We start from the raw sequence: 21,636 nt of genomic DNA on the forward strand, positions 1-21,636 counted from the left end.
GACAATTAAGGTGTCTTTTTGAAGAAGGTAAGCCATCACCTCCAACATCACTTTGGTGACGATTCTTGGTGCTGTGGAGCGGCCAAAGGGCATAGCCGTATACTGGAAGTGACGGATTTTGCCTTTGAATGTCACTGCGACCCTGAGGTATCTTTGGTATCTGTTATGGATAGGGAGATGGTAATATGCATCTTTTAGATCAATGCCCCCATCATGCAATTTGGAAAAAGGAGCTTAATGGTGGATCTGATTGATTCCATTTTAAATTTATGATTTTGAATAAATGTATTAAGTTTTTTAAAATGTATGATTGTTCTGAATGAACCATCGGGTTTGGGAATTAGGAATAAAGGAGAGTAGAATCCTCTACCTTCTTGCCCCTCTGGAACCTTAACTAAGACCCTTTTGGTTAATAGGCTTTGAATTTCTATCTCAAAGTCTTTTTGTTGCATTGGCGAATTGAGGGATGTTACAATAAATGAGTCGTGGGGAATCTGAAGGAATGCTATTTTTATTCCTTCTCTGATTATACTCAAGATCCACGAGCTAGCGGTTATCTATTCCCACTGTGAGAAGAATAATTTTAGTCTACCACCTACTGGGGTGACTGGTTTTTTAGTACTTATTTTCTTTTCAGAAGCCAGGTCTTCTAAACATAGCACTCCTCTGTTTCTCTTCTTTTGTGACCCATCTCATTGGTCTTTCTGCTTGTTTTCTTTTACCGAATGGCCTTATTTTAAATGCTCTCCTATAGAAAGGAATAGAAGAATCAGGAAAAGCCTTTTTCCTTTCTTTTGCCTTGGTGAGTATGTCATCTAGGGTTTTTTCCAAAGAGAAACTCACCCTCAAATGGGATAGAGCAGCTCTTTGATTTTGACTGCGTGTCCCCCTTTCCAACTTTTCATCCACAAAGCCCGCCTGGCATTATTTACCAGACCTGCAGACCTCGTTGCTAGGCGTAGTGTGTCCGCTGATACATCGGCCATAAAGGCTGCTGCCCCTCTAATTAAAGGAATAGCATCTCACAGTTTATCTCTAGAGACCTTTTGGTCAATCTGCTGGTCCAGTTGATCAATCCATACGAGCATTGATCTGGCGGTGCATGTACTGGCCACTGCTGGTATATATATGCCCGTAGTTGCTTCCCATGACCTTTTTAATGATGATTCTGCCTTGCGATCAAGAGGATCAGAAGGCAGGCCTGCATCTTCCACTGATAGTGTGGATTGTTTAGAAGAAGAGGCAACGGCTGCGTCCACTTTAGAGACTTTAGTCCATGTTAGTAGCTTTTCATCGCTAAATGGGTATTTTCTTTTGGAAGCTGGTGGGAGGAAGCTTCTCCGGTCATGCTTCTCTCTTTCTCTTTTTATCAAGGCTTTAACTGCTGGAATTACCAGGAAGGCTCTCCTTTTCCTCTCTGCCAAACCTGCAAACATTATGCCTGCGTGGTTTGAGCACCTTTTGTCTCCTCACACCCTATAGTGTTTCTTACCGATTTTACTAAGTTATCCACACTATCCAAGGGAAAGCAGGATCGCCCTTCAATTTCTGATGACAATGAGGAGGAGGATGTGAGTGAGGAGTCCGAGGCTATTTCCTGGTCATTATCGGATTCCGAGCTGGAAGCTACTTTCTTTTTGCTTTTACTCTCTGGGGGTGTTTTATTATGGGCGATGGCTTGCAACTCCTAATTATAGCACGTATGTCTCTAACTGACATTGCTGCCCCCTGAATCGTCTCACTGATGCATTCCTTACATAACTTCTTGGGGTAGGAATCAGGGAGAAGTTGACTGCATAGGGCGCACTGCTTATGTTTTGATTTTTGCTGCTTCTTGGCTTAAATGAGGGCGGATACGGCAAGAGAAAAATAGGGGTGTCAGCTTAATTGGCAAAGTTTATACACTCACCCAGTGAAGCTATCGGTACCGGATCAGGAGGCCGAGGTACAGTCCTGGATCTGGAGTCCACTGCGTCACTCTTGCGACTGGCATCTGTAGATCCTCTGCCGGAGCGGTACCTGGAGGTGCCTGCCGAGTCCCCTGCTGGAGGATTCATGATTTGGCCTAGGGATGACATAATTGCATTGCCGACTGACAGCGATGCTCCAAATAATACACTTCTTTTTTTTGTGACCCGGGAATCCTCCATCCAGTACCGGGTCAGTAGCTGCGGTGTACTGCACATGCGCCTATCAGCGCTTCCCCCACCGCTTGTACCTCGGCCTGTGTTCAATCTCCACTTCCGGGGCAGGAACATCTGCATCGCTCGGCGCATTGCACGGACCCAGCTTCCGGCACCAGGCCACATTCTGGAACGCTGCCTTCACCCCGCATGACCACTATGTCCGTCAGGACCCGTGCAGCCCACTCCATTCCACGGCCCGCCGTTGAAGCTTTAGGGCATCTGCTCCATGCACTCGACGGCGCATCTCCTGAGTGAGACCGGGTGGCCCTCCCCGGTCCCCACTCCATCCACCAGATGAGGAGGGAGCCATCAAACGGAGCTCCCCCGACATTGCCTCTGGACCGCAGCCCCTGCCGTTCCCGCAGACACCGCACAGGCGGCATGCACTGGCCCAGGTATGTTCTTCTTGTAGAATCCTGCGGTTCCCGTAGAAACAGGAAACCAACTGAGGAGAGGCGGACCGCCTTCCTTTTATTTTCTGTAGGTTTCCTGTTCCTATGGGGCAGATCCCTCTCTCCAGTGGGTGCTGTTGTGGCGAACAGTAAAATAGAAAATTATATTCCTTTGATGCATGCAATTTATGTATTTTACTCACTTATATAGAGCCATTAATTCCAGAGCACTTTACAGACATTATCAGCACTGTCCACATTGGGGATCACCATCTAAATTCCTTGACAGCATGTCTATGGAGTGTGGGAGAAAACTGGAGAACACGGAGGAAACCCACACGGAGAGAACATAGAAAGTCCTTGCAGATTTTGACATTGGTCGGATTTGAACACAGGACACCAGAGCTTAAAAGAAACAGTGCTAACCACCGAGCCACCATGCTGCCTATATGTGTGAGTGTTTTACCTACACATTGAGGAACTACTCACTTTGTGTAAAACATTAGGGAAAAACAAACAGCAGTTCCTCTATAAACAAGGTTGCACTTTAATAGCGGTATAGGGAAAATCTTCAGAGTACAGGTCAACTTATGCAATGCCAGTCCTGAATCCACTCCTTTCACTGAACAGACTTACGGTACATGTCTGGCAGAGGGTTAGAAAACGGCTGTCTGGGTTTAAGGGCTTGTTTCCACTTGTGAGATATACGTCCGAGTCTCGCATGTGGAAACAAAGCTCTGGCGCCGGCACTCCGGAGCGGAGCTTGCGGCTGCATGTATTGCTATGCGGCTGCACGCTCCGCTCTGGAGTGCCGGCGTCAGAGCTTCGTTTCCACATGCGAGACTCGGACGTATATCTTGCAAGTGGAAACAAGCCCTTAGAGAGAGTCAATAGTTTACTAATGGAATAAATGTTAAATTCTGCAAAAATCTAGTCATAGCAAAGTGCGTAAAGAAAAAGCCACATCCTACAAACCAGGACACTCAAAAATCTTCATTTGTGGTAATATTTATATTTTATTAATATGAGATAACTGATTACATAAGAATGCGGTAATCTAAATGTTTCCTTGGGAGGCATTTGTATAATATTATCTATATGTACACAAAGGCAGCAGAGTGACATTTGTCATTTGCTGAGCACAGATAACTAATTCAGAATTTGTATTTCCTATTGTTTTGTAAATTTCACCAAACACTGAAGATAAAAGGACATGCAAGCTGTTCTAAAATAAGGAAAAATAAAAAACCCAAAACATTAATTTCCATACATCATCCAAGTGATATACCGAGCGCAGTCTGAACGTCTGCAGAATATACACAGATAACAAATCAGAATTCTGTATACTGGAGCAACAGTGTTATACAAAAACATCACTGTCTGATGGAAACCACTCAAAATTGTTGTATAGTTTTAAAAGGAGCATTACAGTTTAAAGGGGTTGTTCTCTACTATTATATTGATGATCTAGCCTCAGGATGGGTCATCAATATTACATTGATGGGGTCTGAACCTAAGCAGTGTAAACCATTAAATGGCCACTGCCAGGTGCTACAGGTAAGCTCTTACTCAGGGTGGATAAAAATCAATGTTTTTTTAAAAAAAAAAAAAATAATAATAATAATAAAAAAATTGGATTTTTTTTATTTAAATCTGATTTTTTTGATTTAAATCGGATTTTTTTCAATAAACTGCTTTTTGAGGAAAATATTTTACCATCCAAATGTTCTTCCATCATGAGATAAAGCTGAGTTGTTTAACTCAGTAGAATAAAGGCTGTATATGTGTAACATTCACAATGCCATGCTCTTCCAGAGGTTTCTGTAGGATTAGTGGGCAGTTTCTCTCCCATATTATCACAGACGCTCACTTTACTTACGCAGTTCTCAAAACTGAATTGGACTCCGCAGAGGTCCCAGCCTCTTCTTCACGGCAAAAATGTTACAACATGAACAGAGTTGAGAAAAAGACCTTAATCCTATTGTCCTACAAACCTATGAATACAGAATCAACCCCTCCAGTGCCAAGTCCAAGAAGTTAGACAATATGTTTCTGATTGTTTGGAGTGGAATAGATCTGCACAACACAAGAAGAATGTGAATCTAAGTGTGAGGAGGAGGAAGGGCAAGCAGATATCACCGCACTTCTCATGATGTTGCCTCATTCGCGCCACCAGGCCTTGCATCTCTTTGTTACATCGTTTGCATTTTGCACGCATGCCTGCCTTACCGATAGGCGAAGGAGCTTCATTAAAATATTCCCAAACTGGGTCTCTTTTACGGCCTGCTGCCATTATAAGGAAAGAATGTAATAAACCTCAGATCGTACACACAAACAGATTCAGACTTGTCTGTCTGTGGCTATGCTGCAGTATTGTGCTCAAAGTTTCACTTTCATTTTCTTGTCTGCTTGCCCTTCCGCCTCCTCACACTTAGATTCACATTCTTCTTGTGTTGTGCAGATCTATTCCACTCCAAACAATCAGAAACATATTGTCTAACTTCTTGGACTTGGCACTGAAGGGGTTGATTCTGTATTCATAGGTTTGTAGAACAATAGGATTAAGGTCTTTTTCTCAACTCTGTTCATGTTGTAACATTTTTGCCGTGAAGAAGAGGCTGGGACCTCTGCGAAGTCAAATTCAGTTAGGTAGAAACTTTGATTTAAATCACTGATTTAAATCAAGCCTTACTGACTAGTGATTTAAATCGTGATTTAAATCAGTTAGATTTAAATCAAATCCACCCTGCTCTTACTTCAATGATAAAGGTTTGCTGCAGATCAACTTCTAAGTCACTAGATGCAAGTATGTATTCTGTATCTATATTGTATGGCCTACAAAGAAATTATGGCAGTAAGTCATATTTGCAAAACAACCTCCCTTAACAAGTATAGCGCTGCGCCTTATTATCTTGTTATGTAGTGTCCTTCCTTATTATATAAAGCGTCAACCATAAATTACCCAGTGTCCTCCGTTATTAAAGGGCACTGATCACCAGGTTTGCCCTATATAAAAATAAATTCCCCACATTTAAGTCCTCTTGTACGGCATTCCAGGAACGCGCTCATAACTGCTCAGCTACCCCGTACAACTAAGAAAATACCTTTTTCCATATGGTAATTCGGCCTTGTCTGGTCCAATGGGTATCGCTGGTGTGTTCTCAGCTCCTTCTCTCAATCGCTTGTCTGCCTTGATTAACATGCATGACATTTCGTTCGTCATCCATATATTGCTGTCAATCTTCTGCCTGCAGTTACAGCACAGACCTGCGATCGTGCACTACGTTCTACCCTCCTGAAGGCAGAACAAAGTCCTATAATGCACATGCAACACAAAGAGCACACAGAACCGATGACCCGGAAGAGAAGCTGGTGCATGTGCATAATAGAAATTTGCTGTGCCTCAGCAGGGCAGAGCATAGCACACTTGCGCAGTTCTGTGCTTCTACTGCACGGTTACAAGATTTAAAAAAAAAAGAAAAAAATGACCTGGGATACAAACTGGTGTGCATGCAGCATGTAAGCGCATGTATACTTATTTGACATAATTTTGATCAAAAAATGCAAAAGCCATTCCAAAACTTCACAGTGACCCTAATTGGGATGGTCCTAACTCAAACATTAAAGCTTTTCCATTTGTTAAGTGACATGCATGTGAATAAAGGCTGCGAAGGACTGAGCCCAGCTGGTAGACACACAACAATGGGGATCCACATCAATATAATGTCCAGCTCAAAGAAAAGGCAGGCCATACCTTCATATGCACATGGTGCAAACAGACAAAAAAAACGAAAGAAATGAACTGGGATACAAACTGGTGTGCATGCAGCATGTAAACTTAATAGGTTTCTGTCTTTGGTTTTTTACATTTACAAGACAAGCAGCGCTGTGTGGATAATGTAGGAAATGTCATCGATCTCAGTCTAGGCACTAGGGTCGATGACTGTCAGTAGTGAAAAGGCGCAGAGCGAGCAAAGACCAGCAAAGCCCATCAGACCGAACAGCGCAGATTTCCATGGTGTTGGTTACTTATACAAGGTAATTTCTTAATTATGCAGGGCTGCTGTACAGTGATGAACAGGTTGCTACAGTGCTGTGAAAGAGGACTTAAGGTGGTGGATATATTTAAGGGAAACCTGGTGACAGGTTCCTTCTAGGTATAGGGCTGTCGATTATTACATAGTGTCCTTCCTTACTTTATATAGCACGGTCAATTGCTACAAAGTGTCTTCCCTTATTGTGCATAGCACGATTTTAGTATCCTCTATTATGTACAGTTAGTCCTTGGGTTACGACGGTCTCGAGTTACGTTGTTTCGTGGTTATGACGCCTCATTCAGACTTACGCGGTTTTGCATCGTAAGTCGAACTACGTGCAGCGGTGGAAGAATAGAGTCCAGTACTGTACACTGTACCCGGTTACACAAGGAAAACGAGTCTCCTGCACACCATAACACCCTAATTATGTAGGGTATTGTGTTAGGATAGGTGTTTGGATAGGCTAAGTGGTTGCAGTACTGTACTGTTATTATTGTACAGTACTGTATGAACGTATGGTCCGACTTACGACGCCGTTTAAGAACGGATCAACGTCATAAGTTGAGAACTACCTATAGCATGTTCATTATTACAGTATTCTCCTTTATGGTGTATAGCATCATACATTATATACGGTAGTTTCTTCCCTTACTGTGTATAACACTGACCTTTATTACATTGGTCTCCTTTATTATGTATAGCCCAGTCAATTATTACATAGTGTTCTCCTTTATTAGGTATAACCTCAACCCTTATTACATTATCCTTCATTAAAAATACATAAAGTGTCCTTTTATTAATGCCAACCATAATTTTTGTAAAAATGCACAGCACATCGCTTTTTCTCCATCCTTCTATTGTCTCACACAATGTGCTCCTGGGCACCAATGTTTTCATCAAATTAACTATCATATGACATATCGCCTGATATGTGATGGCCTCCTCCATGCACTGCCAGCTGCCTTGGCTACCCTTAAAGGGCCACTGTCACCCCCTCCAGCCGTTATAAACTAAAAGAGCCACCTTGTGCAGCAGTAATGCTGCATTCTAACAAGGTGGCTCTTTTAGTTTTTGGTGCATGTATTCCCAAAATAAAGCATTTTATTACTTCTCCAAAATACCCGTCTTTCGCCAGGGAGGCAGGTTCTCACCCCCCTGCTTGAAACGCCACACTGCCGTCACTCAAATATTCAGGGGCTCCGGGCACCGCCCCCTCCGCGCTGTTTTCGCTTGAAATCCGGCGCCTGCGCTGTGTACTACAGTGTGGGGCAGGCGCAGTGAGCTCTTGCCGTCTGACGTCACAGCCAGGCTTGCAGACTGGCCCTGTGCGGCCGCCCTGCCTATGAATCCCAGCCCCGCACTGTGAATAATGCATAACACACTGCGGGGCTGGGATTCCCAAGGTGGGTGGGCGCACTGTCCGCATAGGCGCAGTCTGCAAGCCTGGCTGTGACGTCAGACGGCCAGAGCTCACTGCGCCTGCCCCACACAGTAGTACACAGCGCATGCGCCGGATTTCATGCGAAAACAGCACGGAGGGGGCGGCGCCCGGAGCCCCTGAATATTTGAGTGACGGCAGTGTGGCGTTTCAAGCAGGGGGGTGAGGACCTGCCTCCCTGGCGAAAGACAGGTATTTTGGAGAAGTAATAAAACGCTTTATTTTGGGAATACATGCACCAAAAACTAAAAGAGCCACCTTGTTAGAATGCAGCACTACTGCTGCACAAGGTGGCTCTTTTAGTTTAACGGCTGGAGAGGGTGACAGTGGCCCTTTAATCGCTACCTGAATGCACTATATACTTTAGGTACACGTATCTTTCTTGCATTTCCCAGTAGTCTACTTACAAACCTAGTAAAATGCACACCTAAAACGATTGTAAATATTAAAAAATAAATAAATTAGTTAACCTCAAAAAGTCAGCTGTATTGATGCACAAGACCTCTGATGTAACTCTGTATGCCTTTGATTTCATATGGAAGAATACAGAAGATGGTTCTCTTGTTTTTTTTCCATTAAAAGCATAAAGCTGTGTCCTTAAAAAAAAAAAAAAAAATTGGACTTGTAAATTACCGTATCTTTTTAAAATGATAGATGGATACTTTAAAATAGCAATCCTAATCTGGAAAAAGACCACCAAGGAGGTAACGACGGCACTATCACCATCTTTTTTTCGTGCGGGAGACATAAGAAATGACAAACACAAGAATTGATAACGATATGCTGTATTTATAGACTTCAAGGAAACCAGGACTCATACCACTAAGAAAACAGGACATACTAATATGCCTTCAATGCCCATGTTTTTTTCCAGCTTTGATGCCCGCTATTGCCATCCTGGTTTGTATTCATAACAACAGACGTCTGAGTCTATAGATTTCTCCAGTCCAGGATTCCCAAAGCGTTTGGAGCTAAGGGTCAGTTCAGATTCTACAGATTTGCCACGATAATCAAGCACAAAAGAAATTGTGTGGACTTTAAATTGAACCCAATATACTTATGTATTTTTGTCAGGCAAAGGATTGTTTTTCACCAAAATGCAATTTACTCCCTCCAAACATTAATAGTGTTGAAAATACCGTAACTTCACTCTCTAGGACGTGAGAACAAAAAGTCTAATGTAATAGAAGTTACTTTTATATATAGATTTGTTGTTTTGTTTTTACAAAAAACATAAGAAAAATTGGCAAAAATGATTTTTGGTTTTGATTGGAGCCACATTTATTCAAAACAAGTCGTATATTTCACATGAATTATGTCTGCCGAAGGAACAAGGAGATAAATGCAGAAACAAAAGTGGCTAGGAATGACAATACTTACCGTAATATTGGGGCACTTTATACAGTTGGGCAGTGGGCACACATTAATGGCAAATATTTTTATATTCCTTTGTATTTATTTACTAAAACGTAAAAAAAAAAAAACCTGCACTTCCAGTGATCAATGTTTCTGATATACAAAAACATAGTGGGTTTTGTAGATCAGAAACATAGATCACTGGAAGCGCAGGGTTTTTTTTTACGTTTTAGTGACTCTGCTCTTATCAGTCACCAGCAGCTTCCACCATCCCTCTTTACAGGAGCGCCAGTGTATTATTTGTTTGCTTTTATATTTATTTATTTATTTATTTATAACATTTGCATTATTACATTCTGCAAACAGTGAAAATTATTGAAAACAGAACTGGTGAAAAAAAAAAAAAGAAAAATGAACATATCTTGGGTAATACACAAGTGAAAATATTTAATTAAGGTTGGAAAGTAAAAGAATATAGAAAATGAAATCTAGTAAAGGAAAGGAAATCTGTCAGCACATTTTACATAAAGAGGTATCTCCACATGTAGAGACCAACTGACAGGCTCCCTTTAGTTGTTATTCCAGCTAATTAGGAGAAATAACACTTCTAAAATTTCAATATAACTTTCACACTTTACGATCGGAGACAAGAAGTTAATACGTTATGTTCCCTTACAAGTTGAGAGGCAAAAAAAATTAAATTAAAGAACAGTGGTTTTAAGTATCAACTTCACCACCACTGCTCATTTAAGGTATGTGCACACGGAGATGGAACCTCTGCGGATTTTTCAGCTCCTGTTTTGAGAAATCCGCACTGCGGATTTTCTGCAGTTTTTGTGCGGTTTTACACCTGCGGATTCCGCACAAAGAATGAACATGCTGCAGAATAAACAACGTTACGTTGCCGCGCGTTTTTTTCCGCAGCAGGTGCACTACAGATTTTGTTTTCCATAGGTTTACATGGTACTGTAAACTCATGGAAAACAGCTGGGAATCCACAGTGTCAAAACCGCTGCGGATCCGCAGTAAAATCCGCAAGGTGTGCACATAGCCTTAGACTTCCACAACATTGAGCAACGCTTCATCATTACTCATCCACACAACAGGGCCGTGCCCGAAGAGCCTGGATGACTCCACCAAATACCTCCAGACATACAGGATTCAATACGCCACTCATCACATGGAGCTGGAGGCAAACATAGGTACAGTGGGGCAAAAAAGTATTTAGTCAGTCAGCAATAGTGCAAGTTCCACCACTTAAAAAGATGAGAGGCGTCTGTAATTTACATCATAGGTAGACCTCAACTATGGGAGACAAACTGAGAAAAAAAAAATCCAGAAAATCACATTGTCTGTTTTTTTAACATTTTATTTGCATATTATGGTGGAAAATAAGTATTTGGTCAGAAACAAACAATCAAGATTTCTGGCTCTCACAGACCTGTAACTTCTTCTTTAACCCCTTAAGCCCCAAGGGTGGTTTGCACGTTAATGACCGGGCCAGTTTTTACAATTCTGACCACTGTCCCTTTATGAGGTTATAACTCTGGAACGCTTCAACAGATCCCAGTGATTCTGACATTGTTTTCTCGGGACATATTGTACTTCATGATAGTGGTAAAATTTCTTTGATATTACCTGCGTTTATTTGTGAAAAAAACGGAAATTTGGCGAAAATTTTGAAAATTTCGCAATTTTCCAACTTTGAATTTGTATGCAATTAAATCACAGAGATATGTCACACAAAATACTTAATAAGTAACATTTCCCACATGTCTACTTTACATCAGCACAATTTTGGAACCAAAATTTTTTTTAGTTAGGGAGTTATAAGGGTTAAAAGTTGACCAGCAATTTCTCATTTTTACAACACCATTTTTTTTTAGCGACCACATCTCATTTGAAGTCATTTTGAGGGGTCTATATGATAGAAAATACCCAAGTGTGACACCATTCTAAAAACTGCACCCCTCAAGGTGCTCAAAACCATATTTAAGAAGTTTATTAACCCTTCTGGTACTTCACAGGAATTTTTGGAATGTTTAACCCCTTAATGACCGCCAATACGTCTTTTAACTGACCTTAGATATAAGAGAATAGTATCCCCATACAGATGACAATCCATCATCTGTCGGCTGTACACTATAGCTGACAACTTGCTGTATCAGCCACAATCAGTATTTGCACCATCTAAATCTGTTTAACCCCTTAGATGCTGCTGTCAATAGTGACTACATCATTATAAATGGTTAACAGTGTGTGGGGGCTTCTTCTTTGTCACAATTGGTGCCCTCAGATCATGATTTTGTTGTCCTGATGTTTGCCATGGCAATTCATGACCAAATAGCTGCCTTAGAGTCTGATGGCTATAGTAATCTGTTTAGAAGTTAGCAACATTTAGGTGGTAAAAATACACATTTTCATTTCTGTCATACCACTTTGCATTAATTCCTGTAAAGCACCTGAAGGGTTAATAAACTACCTGACAGCAGTTTTCAATATGTTTAGGGGTGCTGTTTTTAAAATGGTATCACGTTTGGGGGTTTCCCAATATATGTGACCCCTAAAGTCACTTCAAACAAGGATAAGTCCCTAAAAAAATAAATTTTGTAAATTTCTTTGAAAAAATGAAAAATTGCTGCTACATTTTTAAACCTCCTAAAATGCTAACAAAATAAAATAACATTTTACAAATGGTGCTGATGTAAAGCAGACATGTGGGAAATGTTATTTATTAATGGTTTGCTGTTGTATGACTATCTGGATTAAAGGGATAATCATTCAAATTTAGAAAATTGCTAATTTTTTAACATTTTTCTCAAATTTTTTATATTTTTTATAAATAAACACAAAAAATGTTGAACTAAATTTACCATTATCATAAAGTATAATGTGTCACGAAAAAACAATCTCAAAATCACTGGGATTTGTTGAAGCGTTGCAGAGTTATTACCACATAAAGTGACACTGGTCAGATTTCAAAAATTTGGCTCGGTCACTAAGGGGTTAAATAAAAATGAACATTTAACTTTTTTCACAAAAAATTTACTTCAGCTCCAATTTGTTTTATTTTACCAAGGGTAACAGGAGAAAATGGACCCCAAAAGTTGTTGTACAATTTGTCCTGAGTACGCCGATACCCCATATGTGGGGGTAAACCACTGTTTGGGCGCATGGGAGACCTCGGAAGGGAAGGAGCGCCGTTTGACTTTTCAATGCAAAATTGACAGGAATTGAGATGGGACCCCATGTTGCGTTTGGAGAGCCACTGATGTGCCTAAACATTGAAACCCCCCACAAGTGACACCATGTTGGAAAGTAGACCCCCTAAGGAACTTATCTAGATGTGTGCTGAGCGCTTTGACCCACCAAGGGCTTCACAGAAGTTTATAATGCAGAGCCGTAAAAATACAAACATTTTTTTCCCACAAATATTATTTTTCAGTCCCCAGTTTTGTATTTTCCCGAGGGTAACAGGAGAAATTGGACCCCAAAAGTTGTTGTCCAATTTGTCCTGAGTGCGCTGATACCCCATATGTGGGGGGAACCACCGTTTGGATGCATGGGAGGGCTCGGAAGGGAAGGAGCGCCATTTGGAATGCAGACTTAGATGGAATGGTCTGCAGGCGTCACATTGCGTTTGCAGAGCCCCTAATGTACCTAAACAGTAGAAGCCCCCCACAAGTGACCCCATTTTGGAAACTAGACCCCCCAAGGAACTTATCTAGATGTGTTGTAAGAACTTTCAATCCCCAAGTGTTTCACTACAGTTTATAACGCAGAGCCGTGAAAATAAAAAAATCTTTTTTTTCCCCACAAAAATTATTTTTTAGCCCCCAGTTTTGTATTTTCCCAAGGGTAACAGGAGAAATTGGACCCCAAGGGTTGTTGTCCTATTTGTCCTGAGTACGCTGATACCCCATATGTTGGGGTAAACCCCTGTTTGGGCACACGGGAGAGCTCGGAAGGGAAGGAGCACTGTTTACTTTTTCAACGCAGAATTGGCTGGAATTGAGATCGGACGCCATGTCGCGTTTGGAGAGCCCCTGATGTGCCTAAACAGTGGAAACCCCCCAATTATAACTGAAACCCTAATCCAAACACATCCCTAACCCTAATCCCAACAGTAACCCTAACCACACCTCTAACCCAGACACACCCCTAACCCCAATCCCAACCCTATTCCCAACCGTAAATGTAATCTAAACCCTAATCGTAACTTTAGCCCCAACCCTAATGGTAGCCTTAGCCCTAGCCCCAAACCTAGCCCTAACCCTAACCCCAACCCTAGCCCCAACCCTAACCCTAGACCTAACCCTAACCCTAGCCCTAACCCTAGCCCTAGCCCTAACCCTAGCCCTAGCCCTAACCCTAGCCCTAATGGGAAAATGGAAATAAATACATTTTTTTTATTTTTCCCTAACTAAGGGGGTGATGATGGGGTGTTTGATTTACTTTTATAGTGGGTTTTTTAGCGGATTTTTATGATTGGCAGCCGTCACACACTGAAAGACGCTTTTTATTGCAAAAAATATTTTTTGCGTTACCACATTTTGAGAGCTATAAATTTTCCATATTTTGGTCCACAGAGTCATGTGAGGTCTTGTTTTTTGTGGGACGAGTTGACGTTTTTATTGGTAACATTTTTGGGCACGTCACATTTTTTGATCGCTTTTTATTCCGATTTTTGTGAGGCAGAATGACCAAAGACCAGCTATTCATGAATTTCTTTTGGGGGAGGCGTTTATACCGTTCCGCGTTTGGTAAAATTGATAAAGCAGTTTTATTCTTCGGGTCAGTACGATTACAGCGATACCTCATTTATATTATTTTTTTATGTTTTGGCGCTTTTATACGATAAAAACTATTTTATAGAAAAAATTATTATTTTTGCATCGCTTTATTCTGAGGACTATAACTTTTTTATTTTTTTTGCTGATCATGATGTATGGCGGCTCGTTTTTTGCGGGACAAGATGACGCTTTCAGCGGTACCATGGTTATTTATATCTGTCTTTTTGATCGCGTGTTATTCCACATTTTGTTCGGCGGTATGATAATAAAGCGTTGTTTTTTGCCTCTTTTTTTTTTTTTTCTTACGGTGTTTACTGAAGGGGTTAACTAGTGGGCCAGTTTTATAGGTCGGGTTGTTACGGACGCGGCGATACTAAATATGTGTACTTTTATTGTTTTGTTTTTTTTATTTAGATAAAGAAATGTATTTATGGGAATAATATATATTTTTTTTTCATTATTTTGGAATATTTTTTTTTTACACATTTGGAATTTTTTTTTTTTACTTTTTTACTTTGCCCCAGGGGGGGGACATCACAGATCGATGATCTGACAGTTTGCACAGCACTCTGTCAGATCACCGATCTGATAGAAGTGCAGGCTGCTTCACAGTGCCTGCTCTGAGCAGGCTTCTCTGAAGCCACCTCCCTCCCTGCAGGACCCGGATCCGCGGCCATCTTGGATCCGGGCCTGGAAGATGCAGGGAGGGAGGTAAGACCCTCGCAGCAACGCAATCACATCGCGTTGCTGCGGGGGGCTCAGGGAAGCCCGCAGGGAGCCCCCTCCCTGCCGGAAGCTTCCCTATACCGCCGGCACATCGCGATCATCTTTGACCGCGGTGTGCCGGGGGTTAATGTGCCGGGAGCGGTCCGTGACCGCTCCTGGCACATAGTGCCGGATGTCAGCTGCAATAGGCAGCTGACACCCGGCCGCGATCGGCCGCGCTCCCCCCGTGAGCGCGGCCGATCGCATATGACGTACTATCCCGTCACTGGGAATTAAGTCCCAGGGCACCTCGACGGGATAGTACGTCATATGGGATAAAGGGGTTAAGAGTCTCCTCTTTCCTCCACTCATTACCTGTAGTAATGGCACCTGTTTAAACTTGTTATCAGTATAAAGAGACACCTGTGCACACCCTCAAACAGTCTGACTCCAAACTCCACTATGGTGAAGACCAAAGAGCTGTCAAAGGACACCAGAAACAAAATTGTAGCCCTGCACCAGGCTGGGAAGACTGAATCTGCAATAGCCAACCAGCTTGGAGTGAAGAAATCAACAGTGGGAGCAATAATTAGAAAATGGAAGACATACAAGACCACTGATAATCTCCCTCGATCTGGGGCTCCACGCAAAATCCCACCCCGTGGGGTCAGAATGATCACAAAAACGGTGAGCAAAAATCCCAGAACCACGCGGGGGGACCTAGTGAATGAACTGCAGAGAGCTGGGACCAATGTAACAAGGCCTACCATAAGTAACACACTACGCCACCATGGACTCAGATCCCGCAGTGCCAGACGTGTCCCACTGCTTAAGCCAGTACATGTCCGGGCCCGTCTGAAGTTTGCTAGAGAGCATTTGGATGATCCAGAGGAGTTTTGGGAGAATGTCCTATGGTCTGATGAAACCAAACTGGAACTGTTTGGTAGAAACACAACTTGTCGTGTTTGGAGGCAAAAGAATACTGAGTTGCATGCATCAAACACCATACCTACTGTAAAGCATGGTGGTGGAAACATCATGCTTTGGGGCTGTTTCTCTGCAAAGGGGCCAGGACGACTGATCCGGGTACATAAAAGAATGAATGGGGCCATGTATCGTGAGATTTTGAGTGCAAACCTCCTTCCATCAGCAAGGGCATTGAAGATGAAACGTGGCTGGGTCTTTCAACATGACAATGATCCAAAGCACACTGCCAGGGCAACGAAGGAGTGGCTTCGTAAGAAGCATTTCAAGGTCCTGGAGTGGCCTAGCCAGTCTCCAGATCTCAACCCTATAGAAAACCTTTGGAGGGAGTTGAAAGTCCGTGTTGCCAAGCGAAAAGCCAAAAACATCACTGCTCTAGAGGAGATCTGCATGGAGGAATGGGCCAACATACCAACAACAGTGTGTGGCAACCTTGTGAAGACTTACAGAAAACGTTTGACCTCTGTCATTGCCAACAAAGGATATATTACAAAGTATTGAGATGAAATTTTGTTTCTGACCAAATACTTATTTTCCACCATAATATGCAAATAAAATGTTAAAAAAACAGACAATGTGATTTTCTGGATTTTTTTTTTCTCAGTTTGTCTCCCATAGTTGAGGTCTACCTATGATGTAAATTACAGACGCCTCTCATCTTTTTAAGTGGTGGAACTTGCACTATTGCTGACTGACTAAATACTTTTTTGCCCCACTGTACCTATGTTTGCCTCCAGCTCCATGTGATGAGTGGTGTATTGAATCCTTTATGTCTGGAGGTATTTGGTGGAGTCATCCAGGCTCTTCGGGCACGGCCCTGTTGTGTGGATGAGTAATGATGAAGCGTTGCTCAATGTTGTGGAAGTCTAAGGCTATGTGCACACCTTGCGGATTTTACTGCGGATCCACAGCGGTTTTGGCCCCATACACCCATAATACGGCTCCACAAAACCACTGAATAGAAATACACCCATGTGCATTAGACCTCAGCTCTATGAACTACTTCCCTAGTACTAGTTACTAATCACTAGTAAGAGCCATTCAGGAAAACTGAAATTAGTTTTGTACAATCAGACCATTTTACTTTCCACTACTCTTCCATGCCTCCAGACGCTGGTGCTTTGTGTCACAGCAAGAAATCCATTTTTTTTGTTTTTCAGAGGCATAGGCAACACTTGGGAGACTGGATAACTGGAGAACTACTTTTATTTATTTATTTTTAAAGCAGGCGCATTATGGATATTCCAAGAGAGTTGTCAAGTACAGTTACATGAATACTCCTCAGCTCTGTGCAAGCAGTGGTAGAATATTTATATGGTCATTATTGTTTGTATTTTGCCTATAAGTAGAGATTAGTGAACCCTAACTTAAAAGTTTGGGGATGGACATTTAAGTGTCCAGTGCTAAACGCTGCTCCTGGAAATTCAAGACAGTGGGAAGAGGAAGAAAGGAGAGAGAATTTTTTTTCCAGATACAAAGTTCGGGTCTCCATTGTTTTCAATGGGGTTCGAGTTCAAGTTAGGTATAGTCCTGGTACCTGACCCGCACTTTGGACTTAAGTTCGGGTCGGATACCAGAACCCAAAACTTCCGAGGGTACGCTCATCCCTACATATGATCACTTAAACTTACCAGCTCTACACGGACTCTTACCCTACAAGCAGATCCAGAGTCACGTGAAAAAGTCCACTCGGCCCTGTGGAAATTGCACGTATGGAGCGGGCTGAAGAACTACCGTATTTTTCAGACGCACATTTTCCTCCAAAAATGTGAAGGAAAATCAGGGATGCATCCTATCGTCCGGATGTACCTCCTCTGGCTATGGATGGGGAGGCGGGGATTGGCAGCAGAGCAGCGGGTCACAGGAGGCTGCTGCGGCTAACCCCTATTCCCGCTGCTAAAGAGAAATGAATATTCACTGCATTCCACAAGCCTATGGGAGTGGAAAGCAGTGAATATTAATTTCTCTTTAATAGCGGACACACTGTTAGCCTCAGTAGCCGGCTTCTTGAAGCTGCAGGGTGTTCACGTGTGCTCGCTACTTAAAAGAATGAATATTTACTCTTCTCCATGCCCATAGCCATGGAATGCAGAGAATATTCATTCTCTTTAGTAGCGGACAAACGTGAACGCCCTGCAGCTGCAGGAAGTCGGCAACTGCGGCTGACACCACGCTATTAAAACGCAATGAATAGCAATGAATATTCACTGTTCTCCAGGCACATAGTCCCGGCCTGGGGAGCAGTGAGTATTCTGTCAGCTGTCCTCGGCTTATAAGCAGCACATGATGTCCCTGCCATGTGATGCTTACAAGCATAAAGTAGCTACTGGCATCGGAACAAGACACTGCAAAAAAGCACAGGAAGGCAAGTATAATGGTTTATTTTATTTAATTTTTAAATGCTTTTCTAAAGGGGCCTTGCATACCAGACTAGGGATGAGGGGGGACCATGCAGGGCCAGACGGGCCATCTGGCAAATGCCAGAAGGGCCTGTCTGATTGTGAGCTGCCTTGTTTGTTGTGTTGTTAGCAGAGTCGGTGTTCTCAAGACACTCATACTGTTAAGAGTTGTGACGGAGCACAAAGTTGCTGACTCCGTCACTTACCCCAGCAGGCCTCGGGTATCATTAGAAATATTGGTCTTGTAGTAAATCTTGCTTTCCTCCATCCAGGGTAATATTAATAATATATCCCATATGGGGACGGGGACAACATGGGCCTGTGTGATTTCAAATGGCATGGCTGAATTTCAGCCCCAGTCCGTGCCTGGGACCATGTCTGCCAGGCTAGGCATGAGAGGGACCATAAACTTTATTCCAGAATATTAAAAGAGATTTAGTTGTTGGACATGAACCGGTGTATGCCGGAGGAAGATGCCATTAGATCACTGAACGCATTTCTAACACGTATAGTGTTCTTAGTCGTCAGTTAGATACTGAGGACTAAGAACACTATATGTGTTCGAAATGCGTTCAGTGATACAATGGCATCTTCCTCCGGCATACACCGGTTCTTGTCTAAAACTAAACTAAACTACAACTAAATCTCTTAATAATATGGAATAAAGTTTTTTTTATTATTATTTTATATCCAGAGCTGGAAACCCTTTTGTCTCTTTGCACCAGTCTACAGTATCAAGCAGAAACTCCCTTCCGTGCTCGGATTCCTTTCAGGGACCATGAAAGTACTCATAGGGGTGAGCTGAATTTTTTTTTTCTACATGAGAGGGACCATGCATACCAGTATATGGATGGGGGCCATGCATACCAGGATATGGATGATGGGGGAGGCCATGCAAACCAGGATAGGGATGAGGGGGGAGGCCATGCAAGCCAGGATAGGGATGATGGGGGAGGCCATGCAAACCAGGATAGGGATGAGGGGGGAGGCCATGCAAGCCAGGATAGGGATGAGGGGGGGGGGGGGGCCATGCAAGCCAGGATAGGGATGAGGGGGGAGGCCATGCAAACCAGGATAGGGATGAGGGGGGGGGGCCATGCAAACCAGGATAGGGATGAGGGGGGAGGCCATGTAAGCCAGGATAGGGATGAGGGGGGAGGCCATGCAAGCCAGGATAGGGATGAGGGGGGAGGCCATGCAAGCCAGGATAGGGATGAGGGGGGAGGCCATGCAAACCAGGATAGGGATGAGGGGGGAGGCCATGCAAGCCAGGATAGGGATGAGGGAGGAGGTCATGCAAACCAGGATATGGATGAGGGGGGAGGCCATGCACACAAGGATAGGGATGAGGGAGACCTGCATACCAGGATAGGGATGAGGGAGGAAGCCATGCACACCAGGATAGGGATGAGGGAGGAAGCCATGCACACCAGGATAGGGATGAGGGGGGAAGCCATGCACACCAGAATATGGATGAAGGGGGGAAGCCATGCACACCAGAATATGGATGAAGGGGGGAAGCCATGCACACCAGAATATGGATGAAGGGGGGAAGCCATGCACACCAGGATAGGGATGAAGGGGGGAAGCCATGCACACCAGGATAGGGATTAGGAACCATGCACATCAGTATGTGTATGAGGGCTATGCATTCCAGGATAGGGATGAGGGGGCTATGCATTCCAGGATAGGAACGAGGGGGCCATGCCTACCAGGATAGGAATGAGGAGGCCAGGCATACCAGGATAGGGATTAGGAACCATGCATACCAAGATAGGGATGAGTGGACCAGATATACCAGGATAGTGGATATTAGTAGAGAAGAGACCACATTTGTCGCTTCAATTTTTTTTCTAAATTTCCTCCTCTAAAACCTAGGTGCGTCTTATGGTCCAGTGCATCTTATAGTCCAAAAAAATACAGTAAGTGCGTTTCATTCACCATCAGTTGTGCGGTACAGCCGTCACCCAAGTCTAATTCCTGCAATCGGACCTAGCTCAGGTAGCAGCAGTTTAATCTCTTAGATGCCGCTGTTAATTGAGACAATGGAATTTGAACGGTTTGGAAATGGACTGCCAACAGATGACATGGGAACCAGGAGTACAATAAGCACAGAGGATTTACAATATGCTGCAATATTACAAGCAGCAATCACAGGTTCAAGTATTGGAACTAATAGAAACAAAAATAACGGAAAATACATAAAGATATCAAAACACGTGTGTAACTCCCCCTCCCGCCTTTCACAGAATGTAAATAAAATATAAGTTAACATTTTGTGTAGCCACATTTGCAGCTGTACAAACTAATGACGTAATACTTAAAACGGTGCACGCTAAAGCATAAAATCAAGACAAAAAACGGTTGGGATGCAGATTTTTGGTCACTTCGCCTTCCGAAAATAAACATAAGAATGGAATATGGATCCTAAGACAGAATCAACAACTGCAGCTCATAGAGAAATTAAAAAATGTTATCTCTTGAAAGCAAAGAAGAAGAAAAAAAATCTAAAGTGAATCACAGACCAATACAGATTTGAGCACTACAAAATATATCCAGTGTGTGACGGCAAACACTGGCAGCGGCACATTGTCCTGCATCATTTATGACACACTTAAAAAAAAACCACACACAAACCCTGCATAGGTGGCCAAGCATGCCACTGAGGTGCCACAGCAATGTGCCATGATGGGTCTATATAGGGCAGGACAGGAAGACAGACAGGTCCAGCTGTGTGCTGCTCACTGCGCCTCTAGTGGCCACTGCACGACATGGCAGCGGATGCCACCGGCATTGTCTGCACAGCACTCACCCGGGCTTCCTTCTCCAGCTGGCAGTGCAGCGTGCTGCCCTTCAGTTTCTGCACGATGTGTGCAATGCTCACAGACAATTCCTCCTCTTCTCCCTGCATTGTGCCTGCAGCCTTCAGTAACAACCGCACAGGCCACAAAAGCACGGAGCAGTGGTTTCTTAGCAACTACAGCCAGGTGTGCGCTGCTAGTAACAGCCCGGCTCAGAACAGTGAGCGCACGCCTTTAGTTCCGGGTTCTTTCTCTGTGCTTGTCTCATTTCAGCTGGATACTTTAGAATTAAAGTTATTTAGGATTAGGAGGCTACATCTGGGAGGAGACGATTTGCAGTACACACCAGCACATCAGGTGCCACTAATACAGGCTGCTGGGGTAGCAGTATGGTGTTAATGTGATACCAAATACATAGCCTTAACAATCCCCCCCCCAAAAAAAAAGTATCAGAAGCCCCTTTGCCAAAGCTTGCATCCTGTACACCTACATAGTTTGAAACTGCAACACCGCTCCATACAAGTGAATACCCATTAAGTGATGGC

General features: G+C 43.1%; 1 protein-coding gene across 2 annotated transcripts in view; it reads right to left on the reverse strand.

Moving 5' to 3' along the window:
• TBC1D19 (TBC1 domain family member 19) overlaps positions 1–21,435 on the reverse strand; it is a 271,020-nt gene extending 249,585 nt beyond the window's left edge. Inside the window, exon 1 of one of the 2 annotated variants that reach the window (XM_069744638.1) lies at positions 21,103–21,435. In XM_069744638.1, coding sequence (XP_069600739.1) covers positions 21,103–21,201 — 99 coding nt within the window. In that variant the 5' untranslated portion in view covers positions 21,202–21,435. Of the gene's footprint in view, positions 1–8,523; positions 8,645–21,102 lie in introns of those variants that run through there. The other variant, XM_069744639.1, reaches the window with a different exon arrangement.
• Positions 21,436–21,636: the final 201 nt, after the last annotated feature.

Source organism: Ranitomeya imitator, chromosome 1, assembly GCF_032444005.1.
Source record: "Ranitomeya imitator isolate aRanImi1 chromosome 1, aRanImi1.pri, whole genome shotgun sequence".
In the NCBI taxonomy this organism is placed as follows: domain Eukaryota; kingdom Metazoa; phylum Chordata; class Amphibia; order Anura; family Dendrobatidae; genus Ranitomeya; species Ranitomeya imitator.